The 18,768-nt window shown below is 43.9% G+C and overlaps 1 protein-coding gene across 7 annotated transcripts in view; it reads right to left on the reverse strand.

The window, feature by feature from the left end:
* RYR2 (ryanodine receptor 2) overlaps positions 1-5,725 on the reverse strand; it is a 740,314-nt gene extending 734,589 nt beyond the window's left edge. For all 7 annotated transcript variants that reach the window (XM_032883093.1, XM_032883091.1, XM_032883088.1 and 4 more), the window contains exon 1: positions 5,341-5,725. In XM_032883093.1, coding sequence (XP_032738984.1) covers positions 5,341-5,388 — 48 coding nt within the window. In that variant the 5' untranslated portion in view covers positions 5,389-5,725. The remainder of the gene's footprint in view (positions 1-5,340) is intronic.
* Positions 5,726-18,768: the final 13,043 nt, after the last annotated feature.

Raw genomic sequence — 18,768 nt, forward strand, 5'->3', positions numbered from 1 at the left:
GGAGGGAGGGAGGGAGGGAGGGAGGGAGGGAGGGAGGGAGGGAAGGAAGGAAGGAAGGAAGGAAAGAAAGAAAGGAAGGACGGACTATGCTTCCACATCCACCGGAAGGAACAGTGGTGAGGGAGGCAAGGAAAGGATGGAAACTGTGTGCTTGAGTCCCATCCCAGACCAGGAGGCAAGCACTGGGCTCTCGGACATGTGAAGACTACAACTTTAGAGAGAAGGAAAGAGCTTCCTCTTCTGTGGCCGGAAGGACAGAAGCAGATGTGGACAGTGAACCCTGCCTGGGAAGGGGAAGAGAAGAATCAAATGGGACAGTGGGTTTAAATCTACTCTGTAAAGAAGAACGGTGCTCTGGGAATGACCTTTCCGACCGTTCTGCAGAGATGCTCACACCTTCTGTGTTACTCCACGCCACTGACTGTCTGCATCTCCCTAAAAGTCACACACTGAAATGCCAAGTCCCAGAGGGAGCTAGTAGGATGTGGGCCCTGGAGGAGGTCAGGAGGCTGGGACCCTTATGAATGGAATTCGTACCCTCAGAACAAGAAACACAGGAGAGATGATTTTTCTCCCTCGGCCATATGAGGATATGACAAGATGACCATTGGCAAACCAGCAAAAGGTCACACACTGCACCTGCTAGCACCTTGATCTTGGATTCCCCGACCTCAGAATCATGACAAAAATAAATCTTGCTGCTGAAGCCACCAAGTCTATGATATTGTTACAGCTGCGTGACCAAGAGAGCCCCAATCTGGAGGCTGACACTGAGCCGGAGTGTCTCCAGCTTTCCATGCTATAGCTTCCTTATCTGCAAAATGTTGGGTGGGGAGGTGCAGAGGTAGACCAGGGACGTTTTCTGAAGGTCTCCTCCTACCTTAATATCCCAGAATTTTTACATGTGTTTTTTCTTCCTGATTGTTCCATGCCAGCTGCTAAACCTTTTCTTAGAGACTGTCATTGCAAACATGTCTCCTTATTTTGGACGCTTCCTTAACACCAACTATCACACTGTGCATACAGAAGGTGTTCAACAGATGTTTCTCTGAGTTAACAAAATGTCCAGAATGTCACAGTTTTGGGAGACAAATGTGTGCTTCGGTGTCTCTCCCTCTCCCCAAGGGCTCTATCTGCAGGAGCACAGTCCCCAGAAGTAGCAATCTTTTCTCAGTGAATTCAGCCTTGATAAAAACACTTACCTGAAGCCCAAGCACAAATAAGACTGAAGGCCAAATAAATTAGTGGCCTAATTGTTTGTCTGTCCTTCCTGCAAATGTGTACACACCAATATTTTGAGGAAAAAAAAAAAGTCCGATTATGTAAACCTGGATGTGCTTTCCAGCAGATCCTTAAAACAAAAAAAGTCAATGTCTATCTAAAGCTCCTCACGCCTTCATTATCAAAGAAGCAAAAGGTGCAAATTCTCACGGCTCACTCAGTCTTCTCCTTTGTACTCTATGACATTCCTACAGCTGACAAAAGTGATTAGGTATCCTGTTTGCTGCAAAGCTAAAACAGACTTGAACAGCGCCCTGAGAAGTAGCCATTCTCTCCTGGAAAGGACACGAGCCTAATATCTGAGTTTTAGTCTTAGTTCCGCACCAATGAGTCCCTGAGTTTGTACAATTAACCTTCCTGTACCTCGACAAATGGGGCTAAACATTCCAGCCCAATCTCTGTTACACCATCGGGCACTGGCGTTCACACTTTATGATTCTTACTACTAATTGCTGAGTACTTTCTAAAATGCTTCTTATCATTATCAGCAAGATGGACAAGCACTGTGAAGAAATTCACAGTGAAACGGTTCATTCTGCAAAGGAAGGCAGGAGGGCCAGAGTAATTTCTGCAGCCCCAATTCTGTTTTCAATCTCAGTCCAGGCCTAAGTACAAAAGTAGACATCACAGTGTACACCAAGGGTCACTCAACTGGTCTACGCAAATGAAAGGTGAAGTACTTGGAAAAATCAACCTTTGACCAAGATCATTTCACATCATGGGTTTTCTTCAAGTCCAGGATTCCTTGTATAAAATTTTGTAAGATGGCTTGAAAAAGAGAGAGGAGCATCACTTCGGAGGTCCATGGTTTTAAATACCAAATTACAGCTCATGGACACACAAGAAAGTTAATGAAAATTTTACAACAAAATAAACCACACATTCCAAATCCGGGGCATGTTGGGATATGACAGTGGATAGGTCTGTTATGGGGTGAGGGCTCATTTTAGGGTAGGATTCTGCTCCAGCACACCCAATGGACCTACATCCACATTCTCAATTTCCCTCAAAGATAAACGCATCAGGGAGGGCACGCTTCCAGCAGGTGGGGCAGCCGATGAATCAAAGCTGATCATTCATCCACAGAAGCGCTTGAAAGGAATGTTAGCAAACTCACAATTGCATAATGGAAAGGAGATGGGAGAGGGGCTGGCAAGGCTAACCGGTGACAAAACTCCCCTTCACAGATGAAGAATTAACTCACAGCCGTGGCCATAACTCATGGACACAGTTCATTCCAGGTTTCACCTTTGGTTCCCTTAACAGCGATCACAAACCTCCTCTAGAAAAAGAAGAAGGAAAAAAAGCTTTCTGTAGACAGAAGGATGCCAAGGGTGCATCACCGAGCTACAGTGCTTGGGAAAAAAAAAAAAAAAAAAAAAAAACCCAAAGATAATACTTAAGGTGTTCTAATCAGATATAGGAAATGATCAGTCAGCTTCACCATTAAGGACTCCTAATGACTGTTTCTTTTTTTAAAAAAACACAATAGCTTTGTCCTTAATTCCTAACTATTTTAGCCAATATATAAATTGTTAGTACTCCCTGGATCATTAGCTTAAGAAAGAAAGAAAGAACGAACTCACAATGACACTATTGCAAGACAGCACACTACAAAGAAATACCCAGAAAAAAAAAATTTAAAAAAGAAGAATTTACTGTAAGAAAAACATTCTCTCCATTAGGAACTCCATTTACCATTTCTGAGCCATTCACCTACTCAGGTTAAGGGAATAAGATGGAAAGGAGCCATGGCAGAAGGTAGAGGAGCTGGTAAAGGGTTTGAATATTTCCCTGTGAAATTGTAAAACTTAGAGGAAAAGACACGTTTTCCTTTTAGATGTTAAGTACACCAAAAAAAAAAAAAAAAAAAAAATTCCCCTGCTCCACTGTGCCACCTCCTTCAAGGTCATTTATCATCAGCACAACCTACGGATGTTTTATTAAAAGAAAAATCCCAGCTTAGGACTGCCAGATCTCTACACAGGACCCACTTATCAGAGGTGTTGCTGGGGCTGACAGGCAGCCGTTCAGTGGCGCAGAGTTAACATTACTTTATATGCACAGAACCCCATCAGCAAGCACATTACCGGGTCTCTATTAAGCATTCTGATAACCACCTCCAACCAGCTTGGCTTAACATTTAAGCCTGCAGGAAGCCCTTGAGTGCAAGAAGCCTTCCAAAATTTTCTAGCTGATTTTAACCCTATAGAGTTTGAAGGAAAAAAAAAACAAAACACCTGAATTTAAAAATGACCCAGCAACTAAATATTTTGTCCACCTGAACAAAAGATCTCGTGGTTTGGAGAAACATATTTTCATGTGCCTCTTATTTTTTTCAAACCTTATAGACAGTTTTTCACTTAAAATAATAATAATAACCTGTATGACTAGTAGGCTTAAAACACTCCCATGAGCAAGGTTTTAGCATACAGGCTCCGGCTCGTCAGAGCTGGATTTGAGGCCAGTAGCACTTCTAAAGCATACGTAATGGTGCATAACATACAGCCATTCCTTCAGATCATTCTCCATCTCATGCAGACCCTGGATTTTGTCCTTTCCAAAGGCTTTCTGCCCCCACCCCAAATAGTAAGCAAAAATGAATGCCTTAAAACTATTAGAAGAGCAAAAGGAAAAAAAGAAAACCGATCACTTAAAACGTTCTCGGACAAATTCACCCTTTTCATTTGTTCAGTTCCCAAATACATCACCTGCACTGTTTTCACCCCTCAAAGTTACTGTCTGGTTAATATTTCAAGATTTCAGCGTCTCTATGATTTGCCTAACTCTGGAGGTAATTAGGAAGTGATCTCTTTTGCTCTGTTGAGGAAAGAAGTGACAGCAGAAGCTGCAGTCCTCGGGCGGGGGGTGGAGGAATCCTGGAAGGGACGATCTTCCCGAGCGAGACAAGTGCAGGAAAAGCATGGAAGGGGTGCTGCAAATGCTAACGAGGTTATTCTTAACGCGAAGTTACAGCATTTTCTTTTGCCAAGAGGCTCTCCAGTCCCAGCTTTGAGGTGAGCAATGCCTCGGCCTGGGAAGTATCTGCAGCGTTAGAACAAATCAGCGAGAGGAAGGAGCAGTGCCAAGAGGTACTTAAGGAGAAAAAAATTGTATTAGTGTGGAGCCAGCCTTTCCCTGCTGCCACCCAGTGTGGAAATTCCGGGCAGCCACCCTGCCCTTACACACACGCACACACGCATACATACACGCACACACACTTTGCTGCACTAGGCATTCAGTAAGCCAGCATTTGGAGAACGACACGTTCACAATGTCCCCGCCACCCCCGCGCGCGCGCACACACACACACACACACACACGCACATACACACACACACACACACACACACACACACACACGCACAAGCGCGCGCGCGCACTCTCTCGTCTTCCATCCCTTCCACGTTCTGCAAGCGGTCGCATCACCACGGCCCCGGCGCCGGGGAACCGCGGTGACCACGGGGGAGACTCCCCTCCCCTCCCCTCCGCAGCACCCGGACTTGGGGGAGCTCTGGGGGCCGCGTCCCGCACCCCCTCCGGGACCAGTCGGCCGCGGCGCGCTCTACGCCAAGTAGGCGAGTCCCCGTGTTGCGCGACAGCGCGCGGGTCCAGCCCGCAAGCCAGAGAAACCGCGCCGCGGCGGAATTCCCGGCGACAGCCCGCGCGACCCCGTCGGCCCCGAGCTCCGCGCGGGCCGCCCGGTCCGCACCCTCCCCCGCGGCGCTCCGGAAGGCGCCGGCCCCGCCACAGGTCAGGCCAGACGGCCCCCTCCTCCCGGACTCCCGCGGCTCCCAGGCGCCGCTCCTCAGCGCCCCGGGACCCAGGCTGCGCGCCTCCCGCCCGCTCGCAGCGCTCCAGCCGCTCTCCGGCCCCGGCTTCCCCCACGAGCGCACCGACACGCACCGTTCCCTCCCGTCGCCCCCACACGGCTCCTCCGGAGCCCGCGGGGCACCCCGCCCCGCCCGCGCGCCCCCGCTGCCGCCGTCGCTCTGCCCGGCCCCGGCCGGTGCATGGCGCCCCCGTCCCCCGGGGAAACACGGGACGCGCGCCGCTTACAGTTCGCAGGAACTGGATCTCGTCCTCGCCCTCGCCCCCATCGGCCATGGCTCCGCGCCTTCTCGCCGGGGCTGCCTCCCGAGCCCCGCGGAGCCCGGCGGCGCTGGCGGCGGCCCCTCGCGCTGCCTCCTGCCGCTGCTGCCGCCGCTGTGCTGCCGCTGCTGCCGCGGCGCTGTCCGGAGCCGGGGGCGGAGGGGGCCGCGGCGGCCGGGTGCGAGCGCCGGGCGGTCCCCGCCTGCAGAGCGGGGGAGGAGGCGCGGGCGGGGGCGGCCGAGGCGGGAGCCTCCCTGCGCCGCACTGTGCGGGAGGAGGGCGACCCCGCAGCCCAGCCGCGTCGGCCCCGCGCTCCCTGCCTGCCGCCGCCGACTATTCGGCCCCGGCTCCCGCGAGCGAGTGCGCCGAGCCCGCGGAGCCCGGGCTGGTGCCGCGGTGGGGGCGGGGAGTGGGGGCGGCGGGCGGGGAGGAGCTCGCCGGCTCCCCTCTGCTGCAGGTAATCCGCAGCCTGCTGCTCGGGCCCGCCAAACCCGAGGCCCAGCGCCGCTTACTGGCTGTGCTGGGTATCGGGGCTCTAGAGCGCCGACGAGCGCACAGCCTTCCACCGGCGCCGGCCTGAGCACCTGGGGCTCTCGCACCCAGCCCCTCTGACCTTCGGCGAAACCCAGGGCTCAGCGTTCCTTCCTCCCCAGGGGCTTTGGCGCTAAGTGCCGCAGCGCTTCGGACGGCACGCAAGAATCCTCTTTCTCTGGGATGCACGGAGTGGGTATTAAGTTACCCAACACAGGGTATTTTAAACTCGAATCTCTCTTTTCCTAACCCACAAGAGAATTCTGCAGTATCCAGTCTCCGTGGACCGAGCTTTTCACTGGTCATGTATACAAAGTGCACGGTGCACAGAACTTTAACAGATTCTTCCAGCAAATATATGGTGAGTGCTTGCGCCAGACACCTGTGGTACAAGGCAGACATGAGTTAGAAGACTAAACTTTAAATCAACGACGAATTGCAATACAGGAGGGGATAAAATAAATTTGAATCATTGATGAGCTAAAAAGAATTTGGAACCTATTATCATCACCAGGAAGCCATTTATTTCCAAAGAAATTTGAGTGTAAATAACAATATCTACCTCGGGCAAATCCATGCAATAGCTCACCACGTTGCATTTGACAAACGGCTGTGACTAACAAAATGCAGGGTCTGATTTGGGCAATTTGGACAAGCACTCATGTCTTGTTCCTGGTATTTCACTTAAGATACTCAGCAGTGGGGCATCTGGGTGGCTCAGTCGGTTAAGCATCGGCCTTTGGCTCAGGTCATGATCCCAGGACCCTGGGGTTGAGTCCTGCATCAGGCTCCCTGCTGAATGGGGAGTCTCTCCTTCTCCCTCTAAACTCCTCTCCCCCATGATCTCTAAGATCTTTTATAAAAAAAAGAAAAATACTCAACAATGAGTATATGCAAAGCAAAGTTACCACATGTCAGTCCAACAAAGTTGAAGAAACTCTAAAGTGAAGGTCTAGCATCAGCATACCTACCTTACACATTTTGCTGCATCTAATTAGTTTCTAAAATCTACCAGTAAATTCTATGCAGCATACATTTTATTTGCAGCTTTCGTCAACTTTATACTTGCTGAGATAGTTTTGCATATTTCCAGTAGAATGAATACCAGTAAGAATATGTGTTATAAATACTTCCATCCCTGGTAAGGCTAGTAATGCTCTCTTCTATTTAATGGTACTAGTCATCTTATCTAAGTACTTGAAATATTCTTGGATCATGATCCATGACAACTAATTCTTAAATTATTACAATTTATGTGAATTTTTACTCCTAGGAGCTTCTAAGTGAGCAATCAGAGTTCTTGCAAAAGATAAAAGTCCTCCAGGAGGGATGACTATATTCTGAAATGGGCTCATAATTTTATGTTAAATAATCTGATCCTCCAAATTTATGACATATCAAATTGAACTTTTCTATGTTTTATGCAGAATGATGCATACATAGACCATTTCTTTTTTTTAATTAACATTTAATGTATTACTTGTTTTAGGGGTATGGGTCCATGATTCATTAGGTTATATACTATCCAGTGCTCATTACAACACATATCATCCCCAATGTCTATCAGTCTATTCCACCATCCCTTCCACCCCCCTCCACTCCAGCAACCCTCAGTTTGTTTCCTAAGTTTAAGAGTCTCCTATGATTTATCTCTCTCTCCGTTTTCATCTTGTTTCATTTTTTTCCTCTCTTCCCCTATGATCCTCTGCCTTGTTTCTCAAATTCCTCATATCACTGCTATGATCATTGCCTTATTTCACTTAACATAATACCCTCCAGTTCCATCCACATCTTTATAAATGGCAAATTTCATTTTTGACGGTTGCATAATATTCCGACTGTGTATGTATATACACACATATATGTGTATATACACATATGTATATACACATATATATACACATATGTATATACCACATCTTCTTCATCTGTCAATGGACATTGGGCTCTTTCCATAGTTTGGCTATTGTGGACATTGCTGCTAAAGCAAACATACGCACTGTATGTTTGGGAATTACTCCATTCTCCCCATACAGTAGGTAAAATATAAAATATTTTATATATGTATATAAAATATAAAACTCTAACTCACTAGCTTTTCCTTTTGGCATATTAAGCTAAGGTACACATTTTTCTAACAAGTGTTTTAGTTATGATTTCTTTAATTCTCTCAACATAAGTGATACAATGCTCAATGGCCTGAGTACTCAATATTCACCATATAATAAGTCTTCAACAGCAAACAGAGGATTTTCATAAAACCACTTATGTGCACTTTAACACAAAAATACAGTACTATGAGGTTTATGGATCTCTAATCTGTACTAAAAGTATAAAAACATGTTCAAGAATCACTCATCATATTTATTTTTAAAAGAACTGATGGAAATACAACAATTGGTTTATTATTGGTGGTGAGTATATGGGCGTAATATTATTTTTGGTACTCTGATATCTTTTCTATATTTCATAATTATAAAAATTGAGATAGTTTTTATTTAAAAAAAAAAAAGAAACTACTAAAGTTACTAAAAGCTATGGGAATTTTTCCCTTACAGTATTTTTAAAAAGCGGTTGTTTCGACACATGAAAAGTTGCTCAACATCACTCATCATCAGGGAAATACAAATCAAAACTACAATGAGATACCACCTCACACCTGTCAGAATGGCTAAAATTAACAAGTCAGGAAGCGACAGATGCTGGCGAGCAGGTGGAGAAAGGGGAACCTCCTTGCACTTTTAGTGGGAATGTAATCTGCTGCAACCACTCTGAAAAACACTATGGAGTCTCCTCAAAAAGTGAAAAATAGAGCTACCCTATGACCCAGCAGTTGCACTATTAGGTATTTACTGAAAGAATACAAAAATACTAATTCAAAGGAATACATGCTTCCCAATGTTTATAGCAGCATTATCTACAATAGCCACATTATGGAAAGAGACCAAAGAAGATGTGATATGTACACACACACACACACACACACACACGATGGAATATTAGCTATAAAAAAAGAATGGAATCTTGCCTTTGCAATGATGTGGATGGAGCTAGAGGGTGTTATGCTAAGGAAAATCAGTCAGAGAAAGACAAATACCACATGATTTCACGCATATGTGGAATTTAAGAAACAAAAAAATGATCATAGGGAAAAAGAGGGCGGCAAACCAAGAAACAGACTCTTAACTACAGAGAACACACTGATGGTTACCAGGGCGGAGGTGGGTGGGGGGATGGGGGAAATAGGTGATGGGGATTAAGGAGTGCACTTGTGATGATGAGCACTGGGTAAAGTATGGAAGTGATGAGTCACTATATTGTACACCTGAAACTAATATTACACTGTATGTTAACTAACTGGAATTTAAATAAAAACTTTCCAAAAAATCTGTTTCACTTTCTTTAGTTCACATATGATTTCCTAGTTTGTTCTGCTGAGATACCATGGTAAGAAAAATTGGTTTTGACTGGAAAAATCATAGAATGATAGGATGAAAACTAATCTCCATTTTAAATATAATTTTAATTGAGGAAAAAGAAATAATTCTGGTTACAGCTTAAAGTTTATGTTCAATGTTTTTTGTTTTTTGTTTGCTTTTTTGGAGAGAGTGAGCACACATGAGGGGTGGGGTGCATGGAGAGGGAGAGAGAAAGAAGGAGAGAGAATCTTTAAGCAGGCTCCAAGCTCAGCTCAGAGTCTGATGCAGGGTTTGATCTGGAGACACTGAGATCATGACCTGAGTCAAAATCAAGAGTCTGATGCTTAACTGACTAAGCCACCCAGGTGCCCCTCAGTGTCTTTAATTCTTATTGTAGATTTAAGATATAAGGAGTTGGCAAGTACATATTTTCACAGCTACAAAACTACAGTTCATGAAATAGAAAAAAGATTTTATTTAGAATTTTCATAAGCATCCAATCTTATTATCTCTGTTTTTTTGTAGTTCTTATAAAAATGTTTCTTATTTTCTATATACATATTACAAATAATAGTTTATTTTGCTTTTTGTTGCTGAAATTGGTTATCTTAATATTGCTTTATTGGAATCTTTGTACTCTATAGCAATATATGTGTTTCCTATAACACTGTTTGAGGACTTCACTAATTATAAAATAATTTAGAAGATGATATTTCCATAAATCTTAGTGCGAACCTAAAAAATGTTTTACTTTATGACCAATGTTATATCCTACAACTGATGGGAAAAAAACCATATTTCCTCTTTTGTTTTCAATTAGAATTTTTCTAGAGTCATTTAATTCAAAGTGAGGCAATGTGGACCACTGTTCACTAGGCAGGACCCTAGACATCCTTAAAGAACGAAAAATTAAGACAGATATAAGGTTTTTCATTTATGATTATAATTTACTAATCTCACCAATGATGTATATGGGCATTAGAAAAATAACTTCTTGCTGAAGATCTCTACAGAAAATGAGTTAAAATACTCAGTATTATCATTTTAATTCAGCTTCTTTCAGTTAAGATCACATTAATTAATCACCCTAAGGCTGAGGTGAAAGCCTCTGGAATGGTCATTAGATCATTATAAAATTACAGTTGGAAAGGCCCCAATATCTGGAGATTGAGCCCATTGCTTATCAACTCAGGATTCCAATTCCGAAACCTAAGGAAGGTTTCACAGCATTTCTTCTGATTGTATTTCAGAAGTTAACAAACCAGTATTTTAGGAAATGTCCATTGTATTTCCATCTTTATCACATGTGTCCTAAAATAGTACAGTTCTGAAGTGGACCTAAACTAAAAATAAACTCCAGTAGATCCTTGGAGGGCAGAGCCTGAATCTCTGGGTCTGCATTAATGCAAGGTGGTCAGGAATGATGTTGGAATGATGGTGGTGATTACCATAGTGATGGTGATGATGGTTGTGATGGTAGTGATAATGGTGATGGTTGTGATGATGGTGGTGATAATGGTGATGGCGATGATGATTGTGATAATGGTGATGCTAATGGTTATGGTGATGATGGTGTTGATGGTGATGATGATGATGGTGATAATAAAGGTTCATTCCCTGAGCATTTACTGTGCTCCAGGCACTTAATTTTTATTGCTTTTTCCTTCTTTACAGCACTGCCATTTTAAAGAAAAGGAGACCAAGGCTTAGAGAAGTGAAATGAAGACTGAGATTACACAGCTGCTGAGTGGTGAGGCCAGGGTCAGAGGTCTCCAGACTGGAGCAATCTGTCACTGTTTCATGCGATTGGCCCTCCCCCATCCCAGCATGAAAGCACAAGAAGAGTCTGGACTAACACAAACTAAGACAAAGGCTCCGATAGCCCCAGGAGATTTATTCCTGATTTCAAGCCAACCCTAGGGGTCCTGTTAGCTCATGGAATGCCAAGTGAGTTCTGGAGAAGGAAAAAGGGATTATTATGTGATCAGAAATACAATCTAACTTGTGCCTTCCTCTGTAGCTTGGATTCTTAGGGGAAATTAGCTTTTCAGGACGTGAAAGTTTTTCATCACTATCTTATCAGTTCCCTAAATTGAGCTAAAAATTGTGAAACCCCAGACTATAATTAGTATTTGGGTATCTGAGGTCAGGACAGAACTGCATATAGATGATAAAAATGAACATGATCTATCTCTTGGGGTGAGCAGAGCCCTTGACATCACAAAAATGATTGACCCTACTCAACTAAAAGTTTGCTAATTAACCACCTTCTCTACTGAGAAAGGTGTTCCTGAGGAGGTATGGGCTCCCCAAAGACACTGCCACCCCAAAGTGCTTCATAATTGATCATTATGGCTGCCATATACTCCCCTAGGTAGCTCTTCCTCCTGGTTTTGCCCACACCTACTATACCACAACTAGGATCCAAAAGCTAATCACCCTCTTTGATTCTTCCCTATTATAGACTGAATGTTTGTGGACCCCCAAAATCCATACACTAAAGCTTAGCCTCCAATGTGATGGTATTAAAGGTGGGACCTTTGGGAGGTGATTAAATTAGGATCTGCTCAAGAGACTGGGGCCCCATGATGGGATTAATGTCCTTATAAGAAGAGGAAGAGACAAAAAAGAGGTTCTATGAGCACACAGTGAGATGGCAGCTGCTTATAAGCCAAAAGAGGCTCCAGAATGAAAACCTACCTTGGGAACATCACCAGAACCTCAAGAAATAAAATTCTCTTGCTTAAGCTGCCTGCCCAGTTAGTGGGATTTTGTTAAGGCAGCCGGAGCAGACTAAGACATCCCTGACCTTCCCCATCCAATATCAATGTCCTTTAATGGGTAAAAAGATATCTTCCTGATTCTTGTCTTTATGTCCCTAATCATTTCACTAACTTTGTAACTAGTCTTCCTGGGTTTTGCTCTTTTCTACTGTGAGCCATCTTCCAGACTCCACCAAAATAACCTCCCACAACAATATTTCCAATGAGTTACTTCCCTGCACAATAAGAATTGGAGCCATTGAAGAATGACTCCCACTTACCGTATTACATTCAAACCCCTCCTTCTGGCATTTGAGACCCTCCATAATAAAGCCTTTCACATTCCTTTCAATATTTACCTTCAAGTACTCTCTTGTGTTGGCTCCAAACCAAGCTACTGTTCCTCAGATAAAATGTGGGCATTAGCCAACCCTTTTCTTTTGCTCTTTCTATATATCAGATGCATTCAATGCTATGAAGAAATATAAAGCAAGACAAAGAGATAGACAGCAACAGAAGGGACCATTTTGCAGATAACATGGTCAGGGAAGGCTGGTGCAGTCACATAGCGGTGACTTGAACCATGTAAAGAAATGAGCCTCAAGGCTATCGAGAAGGAGAGCATTCCAGGCAGAGGGACTGATGTGTGTAAAAGCTTTGAGGTGAGCGGGCATGTTTGTAGGATGGCAAGGAGGGCAATGCAGTGCACAGAGCAAGGGAGAGGGAGGTGGTGGGCCATGAGGCCAGGAAGGCAGTGAAGACAGTCCATATCCTGCCCCATTCCAAGTGGGAACACCCGCCATTTTTATTTGTTTGGTTTTTGTTATTTTTGTTTGTTTGTTTTCAGGAAAAGGCCCTAGTATGCTCAGTTTGGTTTTAATTACGCCCAGTTGGCTACATACTTTAACATCTACCCAGAATCTCCATGCTCTATGCACGTCAAATTCCTGGGTATTAGGAATCATCCATCTGAATACAAACTCTCTTTATCTGTTGAATTTTGCTAGCAGGTACAACTTGATGGATTATATGTACTTATTGTTATACAAATCACCCTACATTCCACCACCCTCTCTGTTGACTTGATGAATGATGAAAACTCCGGGGCTCATGCTCATCTGTCCATGTCCCAGGAACTAGGACAAGGTAGTGATCATCAATGTTGGCTTTGAGGCTAAACAAACTCAGTTCTAGGCCTTTCTTTGCCACTTAATATGAAGATACTTACTTGTCTCAACCTCGGTGTCCCCACGTACAAGATGAGCATAAGAATAATACCTCACAGGCTTGCTGTGAACATTAAATGAGATAAATTGCACATAACTTGTGGAGTATAGTGCCTGGAATATAGACACAGTCAATTAAGTGTGTGTGTGTGTGTGTGTGTGTGTGTAATTTAAATTTAGAACCAAAAGTATTTATATTTCCTCTGAAATAAAATCAATCAGATGGTATGTTCAGTGCAACAACTTCAAAAAGAAAAATGTTTCTAATTTTTTCATGATGAATAATATGAAAAGGGTTTCTTTGGTGAGTTCTCAAGCAAGATATACATGAACTTACCTTCCCATAAACACACCATCATCTTTTAGAATATTTTTGGTTACAGGCAACAAAGACAGGGGCCTAAACAACATAAGATATCATTTCTCTCATCTAACATGGCTGAAACTGACAAATCCAAAACCAGGCAACCCAAACTGGCACAGAGTCTCCACAATGTTCTCAATGTGCCATTGTCCTTGTATCTTTCAGCTCCATCATCCTTAGGTCATGGAATCAAGCCTCATTGTCACAAATAGCTGCTGTAGCTCCAGGTGTCAGGTCCAAGTTCCAAATGGGAATAAGGTGTGTATGGTGGAAGAAAATGGCACATGCCATATGAGTTAACCCACCATGTAAGGAGCTTTCCTAGAATTCCCCAATAATGTTCACCTCTATCTCATTGGCCAGAATTAGTCTTATCTCTTTATATGAGATGATACAAAATAGAGGTTTTAGCTGGTCACATTAAAGCCTCAAGACAATCAGGGCTCTGTTGGTAAAAAAAAAAAAAAAAAAAAAAAGAACATGAACGTTGGGTAGACAACCAGCAGATTTGACCTCAACCTTCTTACTGCCTCTTTTCATAGGAGGTATGTACATAATTTTACAAGTTTATGGTTAAGAGGGTGGTTTCAAGAACATCTGCAATCCCTTAAGAAAAGAAATATATTTTATGTCATCAAATCAGGACATCCATTTGCTTAATTCCCAAATGGAAATACTTTGGGCATTTTCTAAAACCTAAGAAAATGAGTTATGTAATTTACTAAAATAGATTCCTGCCTGTTTTCATCTTCAGTTTGATCAGATGCTCTTGCCACACATACTAAACTTCTTCTCCATATAATATATTGAATTTCCTTTTAACCACGAGTTCTTACCATATTCTAGCTTTAACTTGATTCGACAATAAAAGATCCATTTTTCTGGTGCTGGGAAAAAGACATGTTGACACACATCCAACATTGTAATACTTTTGGAAGAGTAAAAAGTCTAGGAGAATTTTTAAAAATTTTTTATCTGAGAGATAGAGAGAGAAAGAAAGAGCATGTGTACTGTGAGTCGGGGGAGGGACAGAAAGAAAGGGAGAGAGGGAATCCTTAAGCAGGCTCCCTGCTGAGCACAGATCCTGGCACAGGGCTCAATCCCAGGACCCTGAAATCATGACCCCAGCCAAAATCAAGAGTCAGCCACTTAACCGACTGAGCTACCCAGGTGCACTAGTCCAGGAGAATTTTAACACTGATTTCTACAATGCCCACCTGCATATGAACTGAATAACAGTGCTAGGATATGAACAGAATTATGTTTCTTAATTAGTCATTTCATGTCACAGTCCCAGTGATATTTCTAAAGATGGTGGACTAAAGAATGTGAGTTTGAGAAAAGGAGTTATAAACCTTAAGATGAAAATAATTGATCAAACTCTGTGATGTGATGTGATTCTTGGGCATGAGTCTACTATACATACATCCTTTACGGTTCTCATTGGTGGCTCAGTGCACCTGCTAACATATGTATATATATGTGTGTGTGTGTGTGTGTGTGTGTGTACACACACACATATATATATATACACATATCTACACTTCAGTTAGCAGGTGCACTGAGCCACCAATGAGAACCGTAAAGGAAGAGATTACCCAAACCAGAATCCTCCCTTTGATACAGGCTGGACTCTAATAAAAGCTGAAGGTCATAGGCCAGGACAGATCCACCCCTGAAACCCAGCCTATGAGGTTTTACAACTGATACTTTCCTGGCAATCCACTCATTCATTCATTCATTCATTCACTCACTCATGCATTATTACTTACTGCCTGGTTCTCTTCTTGGAATACAGAGTGAATGATCTAGTGCTGGTCTTCCTGGAGCTTCCAGGGGTACACAATGCAGAAAGATAAGGGCTGTGACAAGTGTGTGGGGACAGGCTGATGAGGAGGATAAGGAGGAAGTGTAAGCTGAATGGTAAGGAGGTATCATTCAGATTTGGGGATGGGTGGACACAGGAAGAGCCATGGTCCTCATGACTGAGGAGCACAGGAAAAACCAAGGCAGAAGACGAGATCGTAGGGATGAGTGCAAACAGCTGAAAAATGGCAGCACCCTCCCAAGAGCCTCCACTTGAACTCAAGACCAACACATTACATGAGAGCCTGTTACTGATGTTCTTTCATACCATGCTTCGGGGAGTCAGGAGTTGAGCAGACACTGAATTCCCTCAACTCCTGTCTCACTTCAGCTGTAAATTTTCGGGGTTCAGGGAAATACCTCATGTGTGCTAAACTAATGGATTATCAGGATTGTGAATTGACAACCTCCTTTCTTAACTGTAGTTTCTTATTGATAATTAATCGGTTCAAAAAACAGTTATTGGGTGTCCACTAGACGCCAGGCACCAAGCTAAGGGCTGAAAAATACAAATATAACAAGAGATGGTAAGATGGTAGTCTTTTGCCTCAACGGCAGCTAAGGCACCAAAGCCAAAATTGGCAAAATAAGAGGAAAAGACTCCCACATTCTGAAGAGAAATTCCAGAACACCCATGTAGGACTTGCAGAGAAGGTGCTGGAAACTGACTTTGAAGCCCTTAGTCCTTAGGGATATTAAAGGGTAGAGTTTGAAGTGGCTGAGAGAGCTGATTTCTTTGGAGAAGGTTGGAGTGCTGCCACATTCCTGGACCTACCACTCCATCTGGGGGAGGAGAGGATGGTGTGTGTCCCCTCACTCAAAGCCAGGGAGGGGACACTGAAAGGGTGATGTGGGTCCTCTGGAGATTCATATCTGATTCATGCCTGAGAAAGGCAAATAGTGAGAGGCATTTGGGGAAATGCCTGGGGAAGACACACGGCCATACCAGCAGCCAGCTGCATTTAGCAGAAGTAGAGGTATTTTCCTACAATTTAGGATTGTTTGTTTGTTTGTTTGTTTTAAAGTCACCCTACCCAAGAGGGCTTCCTGTCAGGGGGAGGACAACCTCAGCACAGAGGCTGGAGATGGATGCAGCAGCTGGGAGGAGAGGGGGGCAGTGGGGAGACGTATCACTGCTTATGGGGAACAGAAGTGTGGAGGGGGGGCCCTCTGAAAACCCCCTGAAGACTTCCTGGAAAGAATCACCTTGAAGATCTGCCAAGTGGGAGTAACTTCACTCACTCTTCCTCCAGTTGTTCCTCCCTCTCAGTGACCCCGAACATGTCTGGAGATATCGAGGGGATAGGAGAAGAGGATCAAAGTAGGGAAATAAGAGGGAAGTGGACCCCACGGTCCCCCGGCTTTAGGATCCCCTGTCAGATGCTCCCAGGCTCCAAGAAAGGACAAAGTTTCTATATGAAGGTTAAAGTCAGGACTATGAAACTGGACTAAACATCCTATCATTGAACCAAGATTATGCTTGTGACTAAAAGTGACTGGAGTGTCCTCTAAATGAGGGGCCTGAGATTTCATTCGTGGAACAGGGAAAACAAACAAAAAAGGCCTTTAAATGGTTTTAAAGGGCCAGTGAGAGGAAAGAATAAAGTTTCTTTCTGAATGTCTCTACTCAGCTCTGGTTTTTCAATGTAATGGTTGTACAAGGTTGTAGAAGGAAGCATACAAACTCTAAGAGGAAGAAGAGATTCACAACCATTGTAACCCAATGTACTAAAAAGTAGAACTACAATGGTGGGACGTATGGGATGGAGAGAGAGGAAGATAAACAGAACACTTCGAACTCTTGTAGATGTCCAACAAGGGTTGCTAAATGAAATGCAGAACATCCACGTACATTTTAATTTCAGATAAATAATGAATAAATTTGTTCAGTATGAGACTGTCTCATGCGATGTTTTTATTTGTTAAATCTGGTAAAGCTATGTTCATGGGACAGAGATTTGCCCTGGAATCCCTCTTATGGATGTAGTCTGTCCTTGTTGCTCTTGTTCTTCCTGGATTTTGGGTTCCACGGACACGCCTGGTCACACCTGGACAGCCACACACCTGCTGCTCACCTACCATTATTTGTAACTACAGCACAGAGAAACCCTGAGGATCCACACAAGGTCATCTCAATATCATCTCTATGCTGTGACTTATAAATGGTGTATCTCTAGCGCTAACCTTTCTGCCTGAGCTCCAGAGCAGTTGGTCAAAGTGTCCCACCACCTGCTCAACCACAACATATCCCAAACAGAACTGACAGCTGCCAAAATTCTTCCCCACATCCCTCCTTCTTGAGTCTTCTCTCATCTTAGCCAATGGTGCACCATGGATCAAACCAAAGACCCAAGCATTGTCCATGGGTCAACTCTCTTTTCTCACTCTCTGCGTGTAATCCATTGGCAGTCCTACCTCTAATGGCCAGACCTGGCCCTCTGGACTATGTCCACAGCCAGCATCTCAGTCCAAATCTTTGCCCTCTGGTTTACTTCCATGGCCTCTCCCTGCTTCCCCTGTCACCTACTCTTGTCCACCCTGCATAGCAGCCAGGGGGGACCTTTTGCAAACATAGAGTGGATCACAACACTCCCTTGCTTACAATCCTCAAACCCCTTCCACTGCCCTTGAATAAAATCCGTACCCTTTATCACACACCCTTAAGAGTCAGCATCCTCTGTCTCTTCTGACCCCTCTTGTCATCCATATCCCACCTTTGTTTACTACCCTTCAACCCCACTGGCCTTCTCTCTACCCATCAAACAGGGCAAGGTCACCCACTAGCTGCTTCCTCCTTGGACTGTTGCATGATGGGTTCCTTACTCTTGCTCAAGAAACCTTCCTGGCCACCATGTCTAAGGAACCAGCCATCACCCACCATTTCCTTCTCCATATTCTGTTGTGTTTCCTTCTCAATTAGTTACCACTACCTGAAGTTACTTATTTATCTGCTCCCCCAACAGAAATCAAAATCCTTGCTGAAGTCATGTTAGCTAATACCTATTACCTCCTCCCAGGGCAGAGCCTCCTCATTCTGTCAGAGGAGGAGACCAATTTAACCCGACAGCATTTGTTCTTTCTAAAGCCACGCTATTTACCACCATTCTTATTCAAATATTTATCAAAGGGTTTCTTCCAGCTTCTTTCCTGATGTGGAGGTTGTGTTTGTCAGTCTGAAGACATCTAGATTCTTCTTTTTGCAAATATGCAGCTTAATGTTTTTGTTA

The sequence above is a fragment of the Lontra canadensis genome, unplaced genomic scaffold, assembly GCF_010015895.1.
Source record: "Lontra canadensis isolate GAN:19392208 unplaced genomic scaffold, GSC_riverotter_1.0 scaffold85, whole genome shotgun sequence".
Taxonomy (NCBI): Eukaryota; Metazoa; Chordata; class Mammalia; order Carnivora; family Mustelidae; genus Lontra; species Lontra canadensis.